The 19,163-nt window shown below is 34.3% G+C and overlaps 1 protein-coding gene across 15 annotated transcripts in view; it reads left to right on the top strand.

Annotated features, from left to right (window-relative positions):
* The window catches only part of SENP7 (SUMO specific peptidase 7), a 185,782-nt gene that overhangs the window by 139,621 nt on the left and 26,998 nt on the right, over positions 1–19,163 (top strand). For all 15 annotated transcript variants that reach the window (XM_055567971.1, XM_055567972.1, XM_055567975.1 and 12 more), the window contains 6 exons: positions 234–573; positions 1,836–1,993; positions 4,791–4,937; positions 10,928–10,961; positions 15,233–15,412; positions 16,851–17,113. In XM_055567971.1, coding sequence (XP_055423946.1) covers positions 234–573; positions 1,836–1,993; positions 4,791–4,937; positions 10,928–10,961; positions 15,233–15,412; positions 16,851–17,113 — 1,122 coding nt within the window. The remainder of the gene's footprint in view (positions 1–233; positions 574–1,835; positions 1,994–4,790; positions 4,938–10,927; positions 10,962–15,232; positions 15,413–16,850; positions 17,114–19,163) is intronic.

The raw sequence follows: 19,163 nt of genomic DNA, 5'->3' as shown, positions 1-19,163 counted from the left end.
CTTTTAAAAAATATTTAGGCATCTGATTGGATAGACCAAGCTTTATATCTTTATATTAATACTTGAGAGACTTTTGCAAGAGAAATATAGTGTAATTGTGTACTTTTCTATTCCTATAATTATAGAAATGATACAGTATTTTTACCTTTATAGGAATTTAAACTTAAAAAAGATTCTTAATATTAGCTAAATTTGAAAAATGCTGATTTTCATATGCATTTATTTATGTTCAGAAAGAGCAAGAAAATGACCCAGCAGTATTCACTGAGTTGGAAAAGTCAAGTGAAAACTATCATGAGGATCCAAAACTGTTTGAAGAAGTTACATATGAATCCATAGAAAGTGATTTTGCTCAACTATCCTCAGATTGTGATCAGGAGTTGGCTTTGAGTGCTTCTCCTCAAATGACCTCTGAATGTTCAACCATGGAAACTTTTGAGAGCTCTATTTCCTCTGATACTGTGGGGAATTCTACTCTAGTTGTGAAGGATGAGAATGAATTGAACACAGTAGAAAAACCTGTTTTAAGTGAACACAGTGAAGGGAACCTATCATTTATCTCTACTGAACCAAGTAAGTAACATGAGGATAATAAAAGCTATTAATTTTCTCTACTCTGCTTAATTGTTTTATTTCTTCTGTCAAAGAAATTTTGCTGAGGCACTGTGTTATTTATTACATCCGTGTATATTACCTTCAGGAAATATATTCAGGAATATATTACCTTCAGGAAAAAAAAGACTTGGGGTTTTGGGATGTCATTAATTTTGTAGTATTGATTTAGGTAAGGAATGGAGTACTTGGAAGCAGAAGTAATTTTTTTTATTAGTGTACTCATCAGTATCTCATCAGTTTTTTTTTTTGGGGGGGGCACAAATCTGTAAGGACCATTATTGTCATTTTGATCGATTGAACTGAAGTACAGAGAGTTTAAGTGCTATTTATTTATTGTCATTAATTTTCAAGTATTTGATACAGTCACATGGTACAAAAAAGGTTCTAAAGCATATCTAGTGACTAGTCTCCCACATTTTTCCCTTGCCATTCATTTCTTCCTCCTAGAAGAAACTAATGTAACAGGACTTAAAGTACAATTTAGAATGATGGCTGCTGCTGCTGCTAAGTCGCTTCAGTCGTGTCCGACTCTGTGCGATCCCATAGACGGCAGCCTACCAGGCGCCCCCATCCCTGGGATTCTCCAGGCAAGAATACTAGAGTGGGTTGCCATTTCCTTCTCCAATGCATGACAGTGAAAAGTGAAAGTGAAGTCGTTCAGTCATGTCTGACTCTTAGCGACCCCATGGACTGCAGCCTACCAGGCTCCTCCGTCCATGGGATTTTTCAGGCAAGAGTACTGGAGTGGAGTGCCATTGCCTTCTCCGAGAATGATGGCAATAATATATTATTAGAACTAGAATCTGTTCCTAAGTTCTCCTAATGGGTTTATCTATTTTAAAATACCTTCTTCCTCCAGAGAGTAAGGTTGCAGATAACTGCCAAATAATAGCACTGATGTGAAAACATTGTATGCAAGTAGCATTGGAGAAGGAAATGGCACCCCACTCCAGTGTTCTTGCCTGGAGAATCCCAGGGACGGGGGAGCCTGGTGGGCTGCCGTCTATGGGGTCACACAGAGTCGAACATGACTGAAGTGACTTAGAAGCAGCAGTAGCAGCATAAATCAGATAATGAATGATGGGCTACTTTCTAAACTGAATAAAGTTAGATTATTCAGTTCAGTGGAATTATTAAAGATACATTGCGTGAGTTAGAAAATTCTCTTTTTATATGTGATTATTGTGACACATTAAAAAAAATACATTTTTCCATTTTAGTTGTTGTTTCTAGTGATGAAGAAGGACCCACTGAACGTAAAAGTTCAGAAATTCTTAAATTACAGCCTAAGCAGAATGATGCCATTTCTCATGAAAGTGAGAGTACTTCTGAACCAGTAGTGTCCGAACTACCGTTGATTACTTGTGAGTCTGTACAGGTAATTTATTTCTGTCTTCTCACAGATTAACAGTGAAATATACAGTATTGGCTAATGACTATTTTTTTTGTGTTCATCAAGCAGAATATTATGTAAAAATCACATTTCTTAGTTTGAATTCTAAGACAACTTTTGTATTAGTTTGAGGGAAGCATATAATTGTCTTTATTTTGAAGTGAAAGGCTTAATATCATTTTTCTTTTGGTCATTTTTATTTTTTCAGTCTAAATATTCTGACTCAAATATTCTCTTTTTGGTTTCTCATTGGACATTTAAGTACTTTATCAAAATATTTTCTAGAATGAAATGGTTTCTGGTATTTGTGTAGTTTTGTAGTACAAGGGCTACTTGGAATTATTCATTTTCCTCACATGCTATTAAAAAAGCGTGATATAGAGGAAAGAACCTGACTTCTTGAGCTATACAGAGCTGTGGTCAGATCTTGGATCTGCCATTTGGACAAGTCCCTTAACTTCTTTAAGCCTGTTTCCTTATATACTAAATGAGAGTGATAACACCTATTTCACAACATTATTTTGAGTATTAAATGAAACAACATATGAAAGCATTTAGAAAAGTGTCACAAACCTATCAGTTTGATAAGTCCTTTGTCTCTTCCTTCTTACAGAAGTGGAAGTGTGTGTTGGTTTAATGTCAGCCAGTGGTGTTTTTGACATACGTCTTAGAAGAGTATAGCTCTAAAGTAAGGTTCAAGTTATTTATTGTCAGTATTCATTCATATTATCAGCTTCTGATTTTCCTGTTTTAAAGAAATGATTGTCAGTCACTACCAGTGCAGAATTATGGTTAACTTATGTTAATTGTTTTTGAATAATGCAAAGGCTGTTATTCTGTAGAGTGTGATGAAGAATTTAGTCAGTTCAATGAAAACAGTCTGATAGGTTGATTATTATTTCATGGGTGTTTCTGTTGCATTTGTTACTTCATACAGAAATCACCTCAGTAGTTGTGTTCTGAATTTTTGTTAAAATGTAGCAATTGTTGCCCATTTGGGCCAGCAGCCTACCTGATAGTGTAGCTGTATTTGTAATTAAAAGTGTTGATAATGCGTTCAAAATTCTAAATGAATTGCAATTTCCTTGGCAGCATGTAAATTAACAGTGCAGTATGAAATGATCATGTTAAAGGAAAATTATATCCCTTGTAGAGCTGACAACATATGATCACAGCCAAGCAGCAAATAACAGAGATCTACCAAGATCTGTTAGGCAGAATATACCTCTGCACCCTTCCTTGTTTCCAGTTTTAAATGAAGTTGTTAGAAATATGGATTGATCATTTTTATAAGGCAGTTAGTCTTTACCAATCGTGAGACCCAATAAGGAATTTTTTATAACTCCTCTTCTCAATTTATCACTTAAAACACACAGTTATTTGACTAATTAGAACCATCTGTAGTTGATTAGATTCCCCCTTTTTTGTTTAAGGGATAAGAAGAGTACAGTAAACAATAAAAGATGAGAATGATAAAAAAAAATTCTGTTAAGCAGATAAATGGCATTGTGAGCTGGATTAAAAATAATGAGTAGAGTGCATGTTTGAGGTGAAGATTAATCAGCATTTTCTAGAGGTAGGAGAGTGAATACCCATGCATAATTGCTCTGCTGCTAAGTCGCTTCAGTCGTGTCTGACTCTGTGCGACCCCATAGACGGCAGCCTACCAGGCTCCCCCGTCCCTGGGATTCTCCAGGCAAGAACACTGGAGTGGGTTGCCATTTCCTTCTCCAATGCATGAAAGTGAAAAGAGAAAGTGAAGTCGCTCAGTCGTATCCGACTCTTTGCAGCCCCACGGACTGCAGCCTACCAGGCTCCTCCGTCCATGGGATTTTCCAGGCAAGAGTACTGGAGTGGGGTGCCATTGCCTTCTCCAATAATTGCTCTACTAGTGGTTTATTTGGTCATTAGTAATATTAAGGTTAAAGAGGCATAATGTGCAACAGCTACGCAAATATGGAGTTGAAAAAGTCATCTGAAAGCATTGTAGAACTCAGAAGAGATCATGGAAAATTGCTGCTGTTGATACTGCCTGGTCGTCTATTATAACTTAAAAGCAGAGTTGTGAATTTTTTGAGGAGAAGTGGAATGATTTTTGAGATTTTTGAGACATTGTGTACATAGTAAATCATACAGATTTGATATATCAGCGCTTCTTAGGCAGTTATATCCCTTCTTGTACACTAAGAATGCAATAGCTAAGAGCATCATCTTGGTTTATAGAAACAATTTTATATGCTTGAAATATCCCTTGACCCGCAGATAGAAAGCTGATTTGTCTTAGTTTTGCTTCTTACTAGCAGTGTTATTTTAAGCAAGTCACTTAACCAGTCCAAACATCTATTAGCTCTACTTATGAAATGCATAAAGAAAAAAATAACTTGCCCTATGGGGTTGTTCTGGTGACTAGAAGAGATATTTAAAAACGCATGTTAAACTAAACGTTATATAAATCTTAATTTATTTTTGTTGAGTTAAAAATAAATAAAGCCCATTAGGGAATACTGAATTTGAAATCATGAATTTGATACAGAGAAGGATGTATTTCTGTATTGTGGGCCCTATGGAATTAATTTAGAATTCAACTAGAGTAATTTTATCAAAGTAAATCATACTTTTTAAGGGAAAAATCTAGATAACTATTTCTTGACAGTAAGAACAGTGTAAAATCCTTCACAAACTCATTAATGATAATTTAAAGAAGTATATGACTTAAAAAATCATTGTCAACATTTATATAATACTTAGCATTACATGCATTTTATAATTTTTTCGTTGTTAGACTTCATCTGAATTATGTTCATATAATCCTGTCATGGAAAACATTTCCTGTCTTATACCTAAGAATGAGATGGATCTACAACTGGATTTTATATTTACTTCTGTTTATATTGGTAAAATAAAAGGAGCTTCTAAAGGTTGTGTTACAGTAAGTATATATATATTTTTCTTTAGTTTTGCTTTTGGGCAAGGTCAATTTTCAGATTGCCTCTTTAGTGCAAATGAAAATGGAATTGATATTAGTTTATATAGGACATTTTGAATATGTTATTATATCTGTTTTGAAACATATCTTTAAATAGGAAATTTTGAAACTATAGAGGAATGCCCTAAAATCATGTCTCTAATCTGACTACTTTAATGAAGATTATGTATGAAAAGAATCATGTGCAACACTGATATTCTTTGGGTTCTAACACTTATTTGATGGTAAAGTAAATATTTCTTTGGAGTATAATTGATAGAAAAAAGAGTGAATCTTATTTTATTAATTTAAATTATTATAAACAGTTTCAGTTATTGTAAATTTGGAAAACTTAGCAGTGGCCACAGGACTAGAAAAGGTCAGTTTTCATTCCAATCCCAGAGAAGGGCAATGCCAAAGATTGTTCAAATTACTGTACAAATGCTTTAATTTTACATACTAGCAAAGCAATGCTCAAAATCCTCCAAGCTAGGCTTCAGTAGTGTGTGAACTGAGAACTTCTAGATGTTCAAGCTGGATTTAGAAAAGGCAGAGGAGCCAGAGATCAAATTGCCAACATCTGTTGGATCATAGAAAAAGCAAAAGAATTCCAGAGAAACATCTACTTCTGCTTTATTGACAATGCTAAAGCCTTTGACTATGTGGATCACAACAAACTATGGAAAATTCTTAAGGAGATGGAAATACCAGACCACCTGACCTGCTTTCTGAGAAATCTGTATGTAGGTCAAGAAGCAACAGTTAGAACCGGACATGGAACAGCAGACTAGTTCCAAATAGGGAAAGGAGTATGTCAAGGCTGTATATTCTCACCCTGCTCATTTAACTTATATGCAGAGTTCTGTGCTTGGTTGCTCAGTTGTGTCTGACTCTTTGCGACCCCATGGACTGCAGCCCTCCAGGCTCTCCAGCGAAATACTGGCTGGATGAAGCAAGAATCTTCTGGATTCATGCTGCCAAAATCAAAATTGGAATCAAGATTGCTGTGAGAAATATCAATAACTTCAGATATGCAGATGGTACCACCCTCATGGCAGAAAGTGAAGAGGAATTAAAGAGCCTCTTGATGAAGGTGAAAGAGGATAGTGAAAAAGCTGGTTTAAAATTCAGCATTTAAAAAACTAAGATCATGGCATCTGGTCCCATCACTTCATGGGAAATAGTTGGGGAAACAATGGAAACAGTGAGAGACTATTTTATTGGCCTCCCAAATCACTGCAGATGGTGATTGCAGCCATGAAATAGAAAGACGCTTGCTCCTTGGAAGAAAAGCTATGACAAACCTAGACAGCATATTAAAAAACAGACATTGCTTTGTCTACAAAGGTCCACATAGTCAAAACTATGGTTTTTCCAGTAGTCATGTATGGATTTGAGTGCTGAAGGCTGAGTGCTGAAGAATCGATGCTTGTGAACTGTGGTATTGGAGAAGACTCTTGAGAGTCCCTTGGACTGCAAGGAGATCACTGGTTAATTCTAAAGGAAATCAATCCTGAATATGCATTGGAAGGATTGGTGCTGAAGCTGAAGCTTCAGTACTTTGGTCCCCTGATGTAAAGAACTGACTCATTAGAAAAGACCCTAATGCTGGGAAAGATTGAAGACAGGAGGAGAAGGGAATGACAGAGGAAGAGATGGTTGGATGGCATCACCAACTCAATGGACATGAGTTTGAGTAAGCTCTGGGAGATGGTGAAGAAGAGGGAAGCGTGGCACTCTGCAGTCTATGGGGTCGCAAAGAGTCTTACACGACCAAGTGTCTGAACAACAACAGAGCTCTCCAAATTCCTAAACTTGTTACTTTAAGGATATCCAGGAATAGTTCCTCTTATTTTTCCACTTTCTTTTTAATATTAATGCCTCACATTTTATATATGAAAGCCATGCTGGATTTTGCTCAGTTCTCTATATTTTCTCACTACTTTTTTCTGCCTGTTAAAATATTTTAAGGCTTATCTGAAATACCTCCTCTTCCCGAAAACCTTTCCTGATTTCTTCTTCCTAGCCAGGATTAACTTCTCCTTTTACTGTGTACTTACAGCACTTTGTTTGTACATCTGTTGTAAGATTTATTCTTTGTGTTTTTGTTTGTATTCTTGCCTAGATCTCTCTATTAGACTTTAAGCATCTTGTGATGAGGAACCATATTTTACTCCCTCTTATACTTTACATAAATGGCTCACACTTAAATAGGCACTTATAAACATTAGTTGAATTGACTATATCAAATTATAATTCAAGTATTTTCCTAGAAGATTTAGCAATATTTCACTCTCTTATGGATAGGGTAGGGAATATAAAAATGTTAAGACATGATCTCTGCTTTCCTTTGGCTGGAGCAGTCAGGGAAGACATCACAGAGAGGACAGCATATGATTTAAGACATGAAGTAGATGTTTACTTGGTGATCATGTACCATGCACTCTATTATCCCAACAGAGTAACCGTGTACAAATTCTGGGAAGTACCCATAATGGTAGCTTATGATATAGTTAAAATTGCTTTGATTGAAAACATCACAGCAATTCTGTTTAAAATGTATCTTCTCTGATCACTAATTTTCAGATATTAATGCTTTTGATATGCCTAGGTTGATTTTTAAAATTACTTTAAGAAATTTTGTTCACTTTTTCTTAATTTTTCCCCTTACTTTTTAGCTTTTTCATTTAAAACCCAGGTTTGACCAGTTTTTTCTGTAGAGTTCTTTGTAATGGCCAATTATTGGGTAACCTAAATATGTTATAGTAACTGATTAGCTAAGGGAGAAAAATTTAACATAAATATTCCTCAGTGGGTTTTCATTAATTAATGTATTAATTATGCTATTATACACTCAGGTAGACTTGTTATGGGCAAAAACCAAAACCAAACAAAAAACTACAAATGAATAAAGTGAAAGTCGCTCAGTCGTGTCTGACTCTTTGCCACCCCATGGACTGTTCAGTCCATGAAGTTGTATAGGCCAGAATACTGTAGTGGGCAGCCATTCCTTTCTCCAGGGAATCTTTCCAATCCAGGGATCAAACCCAGGTCTCTTGCCTTGCAGGTAGATTCTTTACCAGCTGAGCCCCCAGGGAAATCCACAAATGAATAAAGGAACAATTTGAAGAATACCTGTAATCTTGCTTATCCGGAGACAATTACTATTAACTCTACATCATTCTGTATTCTCCATATTAACTGTATATCTTTAAAACCATAGGATGTAGCATTATATATTGTTGTTTAAATGACTCTTTTGTGACCCCATGGACTGTAGCCTGCCAGACTTCTCTGGCCACGGGATTTCGCAGGGAAGAATACTGGAGTGGGTTGCTATTTCCTTCTCCAGGGGATCTTCCTGACTCAGGGACTGAACTTGCATCTCCTGCACTGGCAGGCACATTCTTTACCACTGAGCCACCAGAGCAGTCCATTCTGCATACTGTTTTCTAACTTACCATAATCACATTAAATTAATTCACCTACCTATTTTGGAATGATTGGATTGTTCTGAATTCCTGATTGTTGGACATTGCAGTTGTTCCCAGTATTTTGCTATTACAAGTAGTATAGGACTGCAGATATTCAATAAATGTCATAAAGCAGGTCTTAAAAATTTGTCTCATGTCTATTGGAGTGCAGACTTTAATTAAAAACAAAAAATCTTAAGTGTCTGATTATAGGAACGTGGTTTAGTAAATTTAAATATATGCAAGTAAAATATATGTGTGTGAAGAAAGGTTGAGAGGAATTCTTCAAATATTAAAACAGTTATGTTACTATGGAGGGATTTTAAGAAGTTTTAAGGTTGAAAGATATAATGAATAACATAAAACAGGAAAAAGGTAAAAGTCTTAAAAATTTCAAGCTTTTCAAAAAACTTAATATATATTCTTGTTCAGACAGAGTTTATCATACTCTATATAACTTATAAGGTAAAGAACATCTTATTTTTTGGGAGGGGATAGTATATTAGAGAATTAAACTTAGTCATTTTCCAGATCTTTAATGAGTATCTGCTGTGTATTGTTATGGATGCTGGAGATATTGTTCTCTGTCATGACAGTTACAGTTGAGCTGCACTAGAGAAATACCTGTAGTGGGAAACGCTTATATAAGTTAGAGCCGTTACTTTAGAGTGGTACATTTAAGTTATTATTTTTTTTTTTTTTATTTAATTTTTTTTTTTTTAATGTTGAGAATGCTGCAGTAGAGAATGCTGCACATTTAATTTTTTAGATCTTAACTTTGTTAATAATAGGATGTTTATTAAGTATATATTAAAAAAACTGTACTGGCTGTTGTTAGAAGTTACAAAAAATCTCTTATGTTCAGCTTTATTTTTAAGTTTAAATAGATATGGTATGATTTCAGAGAACTTGGGATTACCTTATTGCCACAAACACATCTTTCTGATTTCTTAACTAGGGATTCAGTTTTTTGCTGCATTCAGGGCTTTGGCTTTGGGAAGGTTGCATGTTGGCTTAGTCATTGAAAAAGGCACAATGAGTATGTAATTCTTGCCAAGTTGAAAGTTTTGATAGGACAAGGTTGCTTATGGTGGGAGAATGAAACAATAATGTAGAAAGCAGCAGCCAGATACATAGATGCACTACTTCTAATTCATAATTTCATAGTAATGACTGTAAAATCTTAATAGCCAACACTTCTTATATTCATTTTCTATAGCTCATTATTTACAATTGCTAAGATATATTTTATGAGATTAATGACCCAGTGAAACATGTCAGAAAGAATTTAGCAAGGGGTGTATACACGAAATATACAGCAGTTACATGAAAGTGACATAGTAATAAGATGTATTTGACTAAATCAGATTAGATAACATACTGAATCAGATGCTAGAGTCTAATGATAATAGCTCCTCTTGATTAAGGTTCTGACCTAGAGCTGAGAGGTTCAGTAAGTTGCCTAAGTTTACCTACTTATTGTTTATAAAAAGTAGTAGGGATAAGAGAGGCAACATTTGAACCCCATTTGTCCTTTTGCTCAAATTTTGCTTTAGCAGCTAACTTACACAATGAAATGTGAGTTTTATATTTGGGAAACTACAGCATGAAAAAAATTTTTAATTAGGAAAAAAAAAAAAAAAAAGAGTCATAGTAAACCTGTGGTTTCACCAAACATTGTTTGCTACTTATTTGGAACTTTGTTGGTAGTTAATTTAGGTACCCATGTACCAACACCATTTTAAATTTTGTTTTCTGCTCACAGGCTATATCCCTGATTTGGTCAACAGTTTCATAAATGTATTGATCAAAAGGGAGACCTAACCAAGTAACAAATCAATAGGCATGAATTAATTTGACAAACTTGAAGGGACCTCTATTTTAGATGGTACACGTAAGATTTAGGTGCTCCATAACTGTTGAAGGTTTATTATAAAATCAACAATTAAGGAGATCAGATATATACAAAAGATACCTAGAGAAAATTTAGTGTCTTGGCACAGATGTAGTGGAATGAGCAGGAACCTTGCTGAATCCTCAGTCAGAAGGAAATGTATAACATGAAACAAAGAAAAATGAATCCTGGGAATGTCAACAGAGATAAGAATCAAATTCTGCTTTGTAGTTAATTAACCAAAATCATTGATACTCTGAGGTCTCTTGGCAGTTCTTTTGGACTTTATCTTATTTCTTCCTTAAATATTCTGGAAACATTTTGAAAATATATTACGTATAGTCTTACTGGTTTTATAAATGAGCATATTGAGAATTAAATTCCTTGCACAGGGTTCTTAAACTTCTGTAAGACAAAGTCTTTACAATGAAATATCTTCTTAGTTTATGAGGAAAAGATTTATGATTTTTAGTACATAGACTTTGATTACCTACTTGTGGTTTAAAGAAGAACAATTTTTTGAAAAATTTGAATGGTAACATATTTTGAGTGGTAACTCCTGTTTTGCTTTTTTGTTTTTTCTTTAGTTCACAACAAAGTATATTAAGATCCCATTTCAAGGTAAGCTGTCATTGTCTTATGACCTCTTTTCACTATAATTTTGAGTATAAAATAACTGGTCAGCAAAAATTCTGAAGTATTTCTGCAACTAGTTTTTCATACTTTTTTCCACTATAGAATTTGCGTAAATGTAAGATTAATAATGTGTTTCAACCTAACACTATTTTAGTAGCTTCCAAAGGAGTTAAAATATTTTGTAACACTTAAAATGGTATATTATTTTAATGACTTAAAGTAATATTAAGGGATAAGAAAAATAGTTTTTATAGTGAGAGTTTTGATATATAAAAATGGATGAAAATAGAAACTGTAAGTAAAGAATGAAGAAAATTTTTAGTGTTGCACACAACCATGTAAATGGCTTTGCATAGGGATTAAGAAAGAGCATTTATACCATTTGTTACCTAATGAGTTAGATAAAGTACCTGTGGATTAGAAAAAGTGGATAAAGTACACTTTTATCTAATGGATTAGATAAAGTATAAAGTGGATTAGAAAATGTACCTGTAATTTGTGGAGACTGAGGTTTCTCATTCTCTTCCCAAATAAAAACCTTTCAGAATAAACAACACTAAGAGAACTAATAATAAGCAACAGAGAACAGTCTCTTTAGAGAATAAATTATGAAAAAAATGAGCAAGAAAAATATATACAGATAGCACTTCAGAAATGAACTGGGGAAGAAGAAACCTTCCCCAGACTGAAGATGAGATTGAAGTAACTTTAGTTGGACTCTTCCCATATACCATGTACAGAATCTACAACTATGTATTATTAGAATAAATTTAATGATTAGGAAGCTACTATAAGTAGTAAGAATGTATAAGGCATATGTAATATATTAGAATATGTATATATGTGTGTGTGTATATATATATATATACACACCCTGATATTTTTAATTAGGAAATTTTAATAAGTTATTATGGAACAATATAACATTAGCTATTTAGAAGAAACAAAGACCTGTGATTCAAAAGAAAATTGCATAAAAGATAGTGCTATAATCTGTAGATAAAGATCTGTGCAACAGAGCTACCTCTCAAATTCTTTTTTTAAAATAAAGATATAAATGACATGCAACATATTTATTTCAGGTGTACAGCATGGGAGAAAATATTTGAAAATCATATATTTGATAAAGGGTTCATATCCAAAATATATAAAGAATGCATACAGTTCAACATCAATGGAACAAACAACCTGATTAAAACATGGGCAGAGGACCTGAACAGACATTTTTCCAAAGAAGACATACAGATACATGAAAAGATACTCAACATCACTGATTGTCAGTGAAATGCAAATCCAAACCACAGCAAGATACCACCTCATGTGGTCAGAATGGCCATCATCAAAATGACAGCAAATAACAAGTGTTGGAAAGTGTTAGTTGCTCAGTCATGTTTGATTCTTTTTTTGCATCCCCATGGACTGTAGCTTGCCAAGCTCCTCTGTCCATGAGATTCTCTAGGCAAGAATACTGGAGTGGGTTGCCATTCCCTTCTCCAGGGGATCTTCCTGACCCAGGGATCAGACCTGGGAATCCTGCATTGCAAGCAGATTCTTTACCGTTTGAGCCACTAGGGAAGCCAAGTGTTGGAAAGGATGCAGAAAAAAGGGAAACCCTCTTGCACTGTTGGCATACATTCAGAATGTAAATTGATGCAGCCACAATGGAAAATAATATGGAAAATAATATGGTCAGAAAATTAAAAATAGAACTGTGTGACCCAGAAATTTCACTTCAGGATATTTACTCTAAGAAAACAAACCACTATTTTGAAAAAGTACATGCACCCCCAGTATTCACTGCAGCATTTGTTATTCACAGTAGCCAAGCAAACATATGTGGAAGCAACCTAAGTGTCTATTGATAGATGAATGGATAAAGAAGATGCGAGATATATGGAATATTACTCAACCATTGTGAAATGAAATCTTGCCATTTGTGACAACATGGGTGGATCTAGTGGGTACTATGCTTAGCAAAATGAGGCAGACAAAAACAAATACTGTATGGTCTCACTCGTATGTGGAATCTAAAAATAAAAGGGAAGCAGACTCATATATAAAGAGAACAAGCAGCTAATTGCCAGAGAGGAGGGTGATGGGGAGCTGGACAAAATTAAGTGAATAAGGCAAAATAAATTTATTTAAAATAAATAAGCCCCAGAAATATAATCTCCAATATAAGGAATATGGTAAGTAATATTATAATAACTTTATAGGGAGACAGATGGTTATTAAACTTATTATGGTCATCATTTCATAATGTATGCAAAAATCAAATTATGTTGTAACCTGAAACTAATATTATATGTCAACTATATTTCAATTTAAAAAAAAAAAAAGACATACAAAAAAAAAAAAAGGAGCCAGTAAGTAGTAAAAGAAGAGGGGAAGTAGGTTAGAATAAGACATGACAGGATAGAAAGAGAGCAAGTCAGGCAGGCATGCATATGGACAGGCACAGAAGAGAAATAGAAATCCAGAAAGAGAACAAGGAAAAAACCTGAAGAAATGAAATAATGGAAGAAAAGAATAGCGGAAGGAAGGAGGAAATATGAAAGAAATAAAGAAAAAATGAATAGAATACCTATCTTGAAAAACATTAAGATGACAAGTTAATGAGTATTTGAATGCTTATTGTAAAATCCTTTTCAAACTTTAACGTTCATCTGGATTACCTGTTTATTTTATTTTTTTATTTTTCTCTAAGTGCTGATTTTGATTCTGTATATCCAGTGTGGGGCCTGAATTCTGTATTTCCAATTGCTTCCCAGCTGATGGCAATGTTGCAAGCTGAGGATGTTGCATTTTGAGTAGCATTGTGCCAGGAAAAAACAGGGGGAGGAGTAGTAAGAGATTTATTTCAGATAGGTAACAGTCTTGGGATTGTATTAACTGATATTTGTATTCCTAGTTCAGCTACTTGTTTTCTCACAGTTGGAGCAGATGACCTCAGGACTTCTTTACACCAGTTTTGTATGTTTCTTTGAGTTACAAAATAAGGTCCTTCCAGGAGATTCTTTTCACTAAATGAAAGGGAGAAAGTGTTAATTCAGAGTGATTACCTCGAAAATTTGAGCAGTAAAACCTCGGAAAATTTTAAGAGATTTCATCCTAGAAATTCCCTGGTTGCCTCGTGGTTAGGATTCTGGGCTTTTACTGCCATTCAGTTCAGTTCAGTCGCTCAGTCGTGTTCGACTCTTTGTGACCCCATGGACTGCAGCATGCCCGGCTTCCCTGTTCATCACCAACTCCCGAAGCTTGCTCACTTATGTCCATTGATTCAGTGATGCCATCCAACCATCTCCTCCTCTGTCGTCCCCTTCTCCTTCTGCCTTCAATCTTTCCTGGCATTAGGGTCTTTTCCAGTGAGTCAGTTCTTTGCATCAGGTGGCCAAATGATTGGAGCTTCAGCTTCAGCCCTTCCAATGAATATTCAGGGCTGGTTTCCTTTAGGATTGACTGGTTTGATCTCCTTGTAGTCCAAGGGATTCTCAAGAGTCTTCTCTAACACCATGGTTCTTTGGCGCTCAGCTTTCTTTATGGGTCCAACTCTCACATCCATACATGACTCCTGGAAAAACCATGGTTTTGACTAAACGGACCTTTGTTGGCAAAGTAATGTCTCTGCTTTTTAATATGCTGTCTAGGTTGGTTATAGCTTTTCTTCCAAGGAGCAGGCGTCTTTTTATTTCTTAATTTAAAATTTTAATTAAAAATAATTTAATTTTACTGCCATAGTCCAGGTTTAATCCTTGGTGGGGGAATTGAGATCCTGCAAACTGTGGTGCCTCCAAAAAAAAATTATCCTAGACCCTTCAGAAGCTCATATTACTCTTGAGAATCTTTGGATAAATGTTTTAGAAGGAAAATAGGCGTTAAGTGGCTTATGATAGCATTTGGAATCTTGGTTGATAGTATTGACCAAAATAGAATTATATAATTTTCTTAGTTACACTGTGCTTAGTTTACTGCATTGATAAGATAGTCTGAGATCATATAATGGTGAGAGGCTAACTTCTTACTTTTCATTACCATTTAATAATTATTTAGCCCTTTCTAATTTATATGATCTTTTTTACTCTAATAATAGTGTTTAGGTATTTCAGCCAAGTTTATTGAAATGTGCTCTAAATAATATTTTTGAAAAACATGTAATTCTTTTTGAAAAATATATTGTTAAAGAAGAGTCATACAGTGCATGTGTTGTATTCCTAAATAGATTAATTTATTACCTTGTTATCTTTTACTTTTTTCAGTGTCAGTGCATGAGATTTCATTGCTAGTGGATACCACACATTTAAAGAGATTTGGATTATGGAAAAATAAAGATGATGATCACAGTAAAAAAAGTCATGCTATCCTCTTTCTTTGGGTCTCCTCAAATTATCTTCAGGAGATTCAGACCCAACTAGAAAACTCTGTATTAAGCCAGCAATGTGAGTATAAAAAGATTTCTTTTAAATGTCAAGATTATTTGAGAACTCCTATAAAATAATTTTCCTCTAAAATAATTTAGTAGAATGTAATTATTTCATTGAATTGAAATTAAGTTCACTGAATTAAAAATAATTTATCCCTTGATATTATTTAAGATACATTACTTTATTCATAATTTCTCCTTATAATTTTACTCAACCAATTAAAATTATCTTCTAAAATAAAAGGAGTACCTTACCTTTTAGTCAGTTGACATCCTTGGCTGCCTGTCATAAGCGTTCTTGCCCTGATTTCATAATGAACTATGACAGAACTAATCAGTGGCAAAGTTAAATAAAATACAGAAGTCTTTCAAGATTTTCTTTAGTTTCTAAAAAAGAAAACTTGGTATACTTACTTATGTATCATTTTTCTAAGACTGGATTGAATACTTTTCCAATGTTCCTATCGGTATATGTGTATCTTGAAATATTTTCCAACTTTGTTTAGTTTCCAACTCCTAAGGAGTCTGGTTTAGAATTAGGTAAATCAGATTAGTAAATTTCTTTCTTATCTCTTTAATCTCTCTACCTTTTCCCCTCCTACTGCCTTGCATATTAAAGATGTTAAGTAATGATCTGAATTTTAAATCTTTAAAATTCCTTATTTTGTTATCTTGATTGCTTCCAAATTAATTTGGGAAATTTATGATCGAATAGCAGAGGAGTTGGGAAGATGTTCAAGCCATTTATAATCATTGTGGGAGGTGAGAATGTCATTGGAAACCACTGTTGAAATGACTGATGAAAGAAGATGATTCTGAAGGAAGTGTTGGAATGAAAATTTTAATGAGCAGATTTGCTATATGAAGAAGGCTAGAGAAAAATAATTGTTTAGTCATCATTTACTTATTCATGTACTCATTAACAAATATTTTTTTAATTAATTGTTTATTTTAATTGGAGGATAATTGTTTTATAATATAATGTTTTTTTCTGCCATACAACAATGTGAACCAGCCATAAGTATACACATATCTCCTTCCTCTTGGTCTTCCCTACCACCCCGCCATCCCACCCCTCTAGATCATCACAGAGCACCAGGTTGAGCTCCCTATGCTATATAGCAGCTTTCTACTGGCTGTCTGTTTTGTATATAATGTATATATTTCAATCATTAACAAATATTTGCTCACATTAATAAATGCCAGGTACTGGAGATACAGTACCATTATGGAGTTTGTATTCTAATGCAGTAGGAGTCTAAAATTGTGAGTTTTGGTTCTAGGCTACTAATGGTTGTTTTGGAATTTAATTTGCCTGGGTTATTAACTATGATGCAAAATAGTTTGTTGAGCCTTATACCATCCTTACTGTTACTAATAATCAAATTATTTTAATTTTAATCCCCTTGCAAAATAATACTACCGATAAAAACCGATTTTCTTTTCTTTCATAGCAAAATCGACTGAATTCATTTTCCTTGAGCTACACAGTTCTATTTCACAGAGAGAAGAATTGAAATTGAAAGACATTATGACAGAAATAAGTACAACCAATGGAGAATTAGAGCTTTCTTATCCATTGTCTTGGGTTCAGGCACTTCCTTTATTTCAGAACCTGTCTTCAAAAGAAAGTTCTTTTATTCATTATTACTGTGCTTCAACTTGTTCTTTCCCTGCTGCTACTACTGAAGAAATGAAGATGAAATCAGTGTCTCAGGTTAGCATATGATTAATGGAATTAGTGAGGGGGAGGGAAGCAGTTGGATAAAAATTCTTTCATTGAAATTAGCATGATTTTAGAATGCTATGCTTTGTCAAAGGTCACAGGAACCAACCTAAAGGAATTCCCAGTGCCAAAGCTAGAAACAGATCAACAAAATCAGTAATGATAGCATGCAATTATTACTAGAGAATAAGATATATACCCTTTAATGTGTATTGATACATGTGATTAACTGAACAGATGAATGAAAACACAAATAATAAAAGGTGGGCAAGGGATAATTTTTTCTTAGAAAAATATTGCAATTAAAAAATGTAAAAGGAACAAGAGAAATATAAAACCACCACTAGAAAAATCATAGTTATGATTGTTGCATGTAAGATCCATGGAGAGATGCTAAATTTAATGTGTGAAAACTTAAAGTAGGTCAGGATATGTGCATAATCTTAGTGTCTCACCTTAAATACTAATTACGAAAAAGAAGTAACTTTTTTTCTCCACTGTAGTAACTTTACAGTGGAGAAACGTCACAGATATCACTTTAGCCCAAGTGATCAAAGTTAACATTACCAATAATAAAATATATTGACGTACCTGTCACATCATGCATGGAGAAGGGTATATCACTTCTATATTGTTTTTCTCAATATTTTATAACCTCAGTCTAATCATGAGAAAAATCAAACAAGCCCAGTTATAAAATAACTGACCAACAGTCTTAAAAAATACCAAGGTCATGAAAAATAAAGAAAGATGAAGGAATTGTAGGATCCTGAAACAAATTTATTACTGGAAAAAGTAGTAAAATCAAAATAAAGTCTGTAGTTTATAGTATCATACCAACTTTAATTTCTTAGTTTTGATAATTGTACTGTGGTTTTTTAAAAGATGTTAGTATTAGGGGACTCGGTGAGAGGCTTGCTAAATGCTAAGTTGCTTTAGTCATGTCTTTGAGACCCTATGGACTATAGCCTGCCAAGGTCCTCTATCCATGCTCTTCTCCAGGGGATCTTCCCCACCTAGGGATTGAACTCAAGTCTCTTATGTCTCCTGCATTGACAGGTGGGTTCTTTACCACTAGCACCACCTTAGGAGAAGGCAATGGCACCCCTCTCCAGCACTCTTGCCTGGAAAATCCCATGGATGGAGGAGCCTGGTGGGCTACAGTCCATGGGGTCGCTAAGAGTTGGACACAGCTGAGCGACTTCACTTTCACTTTTCACTTTCATGCATTGGAGAAGGAAATGGCAACCCACTCCAGTGTTCTTGCCTTGAGAATCCCAGGGACGGGGGTGCCTGGTGGGCTGCCATCTATGGGGTCGCACAGAGTCGGACACGACTGAAGCAACTTAGCAGCAGCAGCAGCAGCACCACCACCACCACCACCACCTTAGAGGCTTGTTTATTGTAACTCTTTTATAAGTCTAAGATTATCTTGAAACAATTAATGGTAAGTTTTCAAATGCTGTTTTTATTTTTATAGGAGATTGTTAATATACTTATGGCTTATATATCTCTGCCAAATACCTGCAGAAAGAAAAGTGTTTAAGTTTTCTGTGATGGGGGCGTTTGCACACATACACATGCACTCACATGTGGGTTTGGTTATTTTAAAGGTCTGTAGAAAGACACATTAGTGAAAGATAAGGTGTAAGACTTCACCACTGGCTTTTGCATAATATTGTAAAAATTTTGCTTGATAATTACACTGTATATACAAATTTGTATCATAGTTCTCCATTTAATAATAAAATATCTGTTTATGTTGTTATAAACCCTTATCAGTCTTTTAAAAACATTCCTACTACTTATCACCTCTTTTGTTCATTTTGAACAGCGCTGATTTCAGATTCTAAAATTGTAAAACCTGGACCTATAAGTAACACTTCAGGTTAAACTTTGATCCATAGTACATTATCTTTTGCTCCAGAGTATTATTTTGATTTGATTATATCTTTGTAGAAATTATAAGAGTATATGTGTATGTATATAACTCACTGGTGTGTATTTCTTTTTGTCCCATTTTCTCTTACAAGTCTAACTT

Source organism: Bubalus kerabau, chromosome 2 (genome assembly GCF_029407905.1).
Source record: "Bubalus kerabau isolate K-KA32 ecotype Philippines breed swamp buffalo chromosome 2, PCC_UOA_SB_1v2, whole genome shotgun sequence".
Taxonomy (NCBI): domain Eukaryota; kingdom Metazoa; phylum Chordata; class Mammalia; order Artiodactyla; family Bovidae; genus Bubalus; species Bubalus kerabau.
Note: the sequence above shows the minus strand (reverse complement) of the source record. Positions and strands in the feature narration are given on the sequence as shown.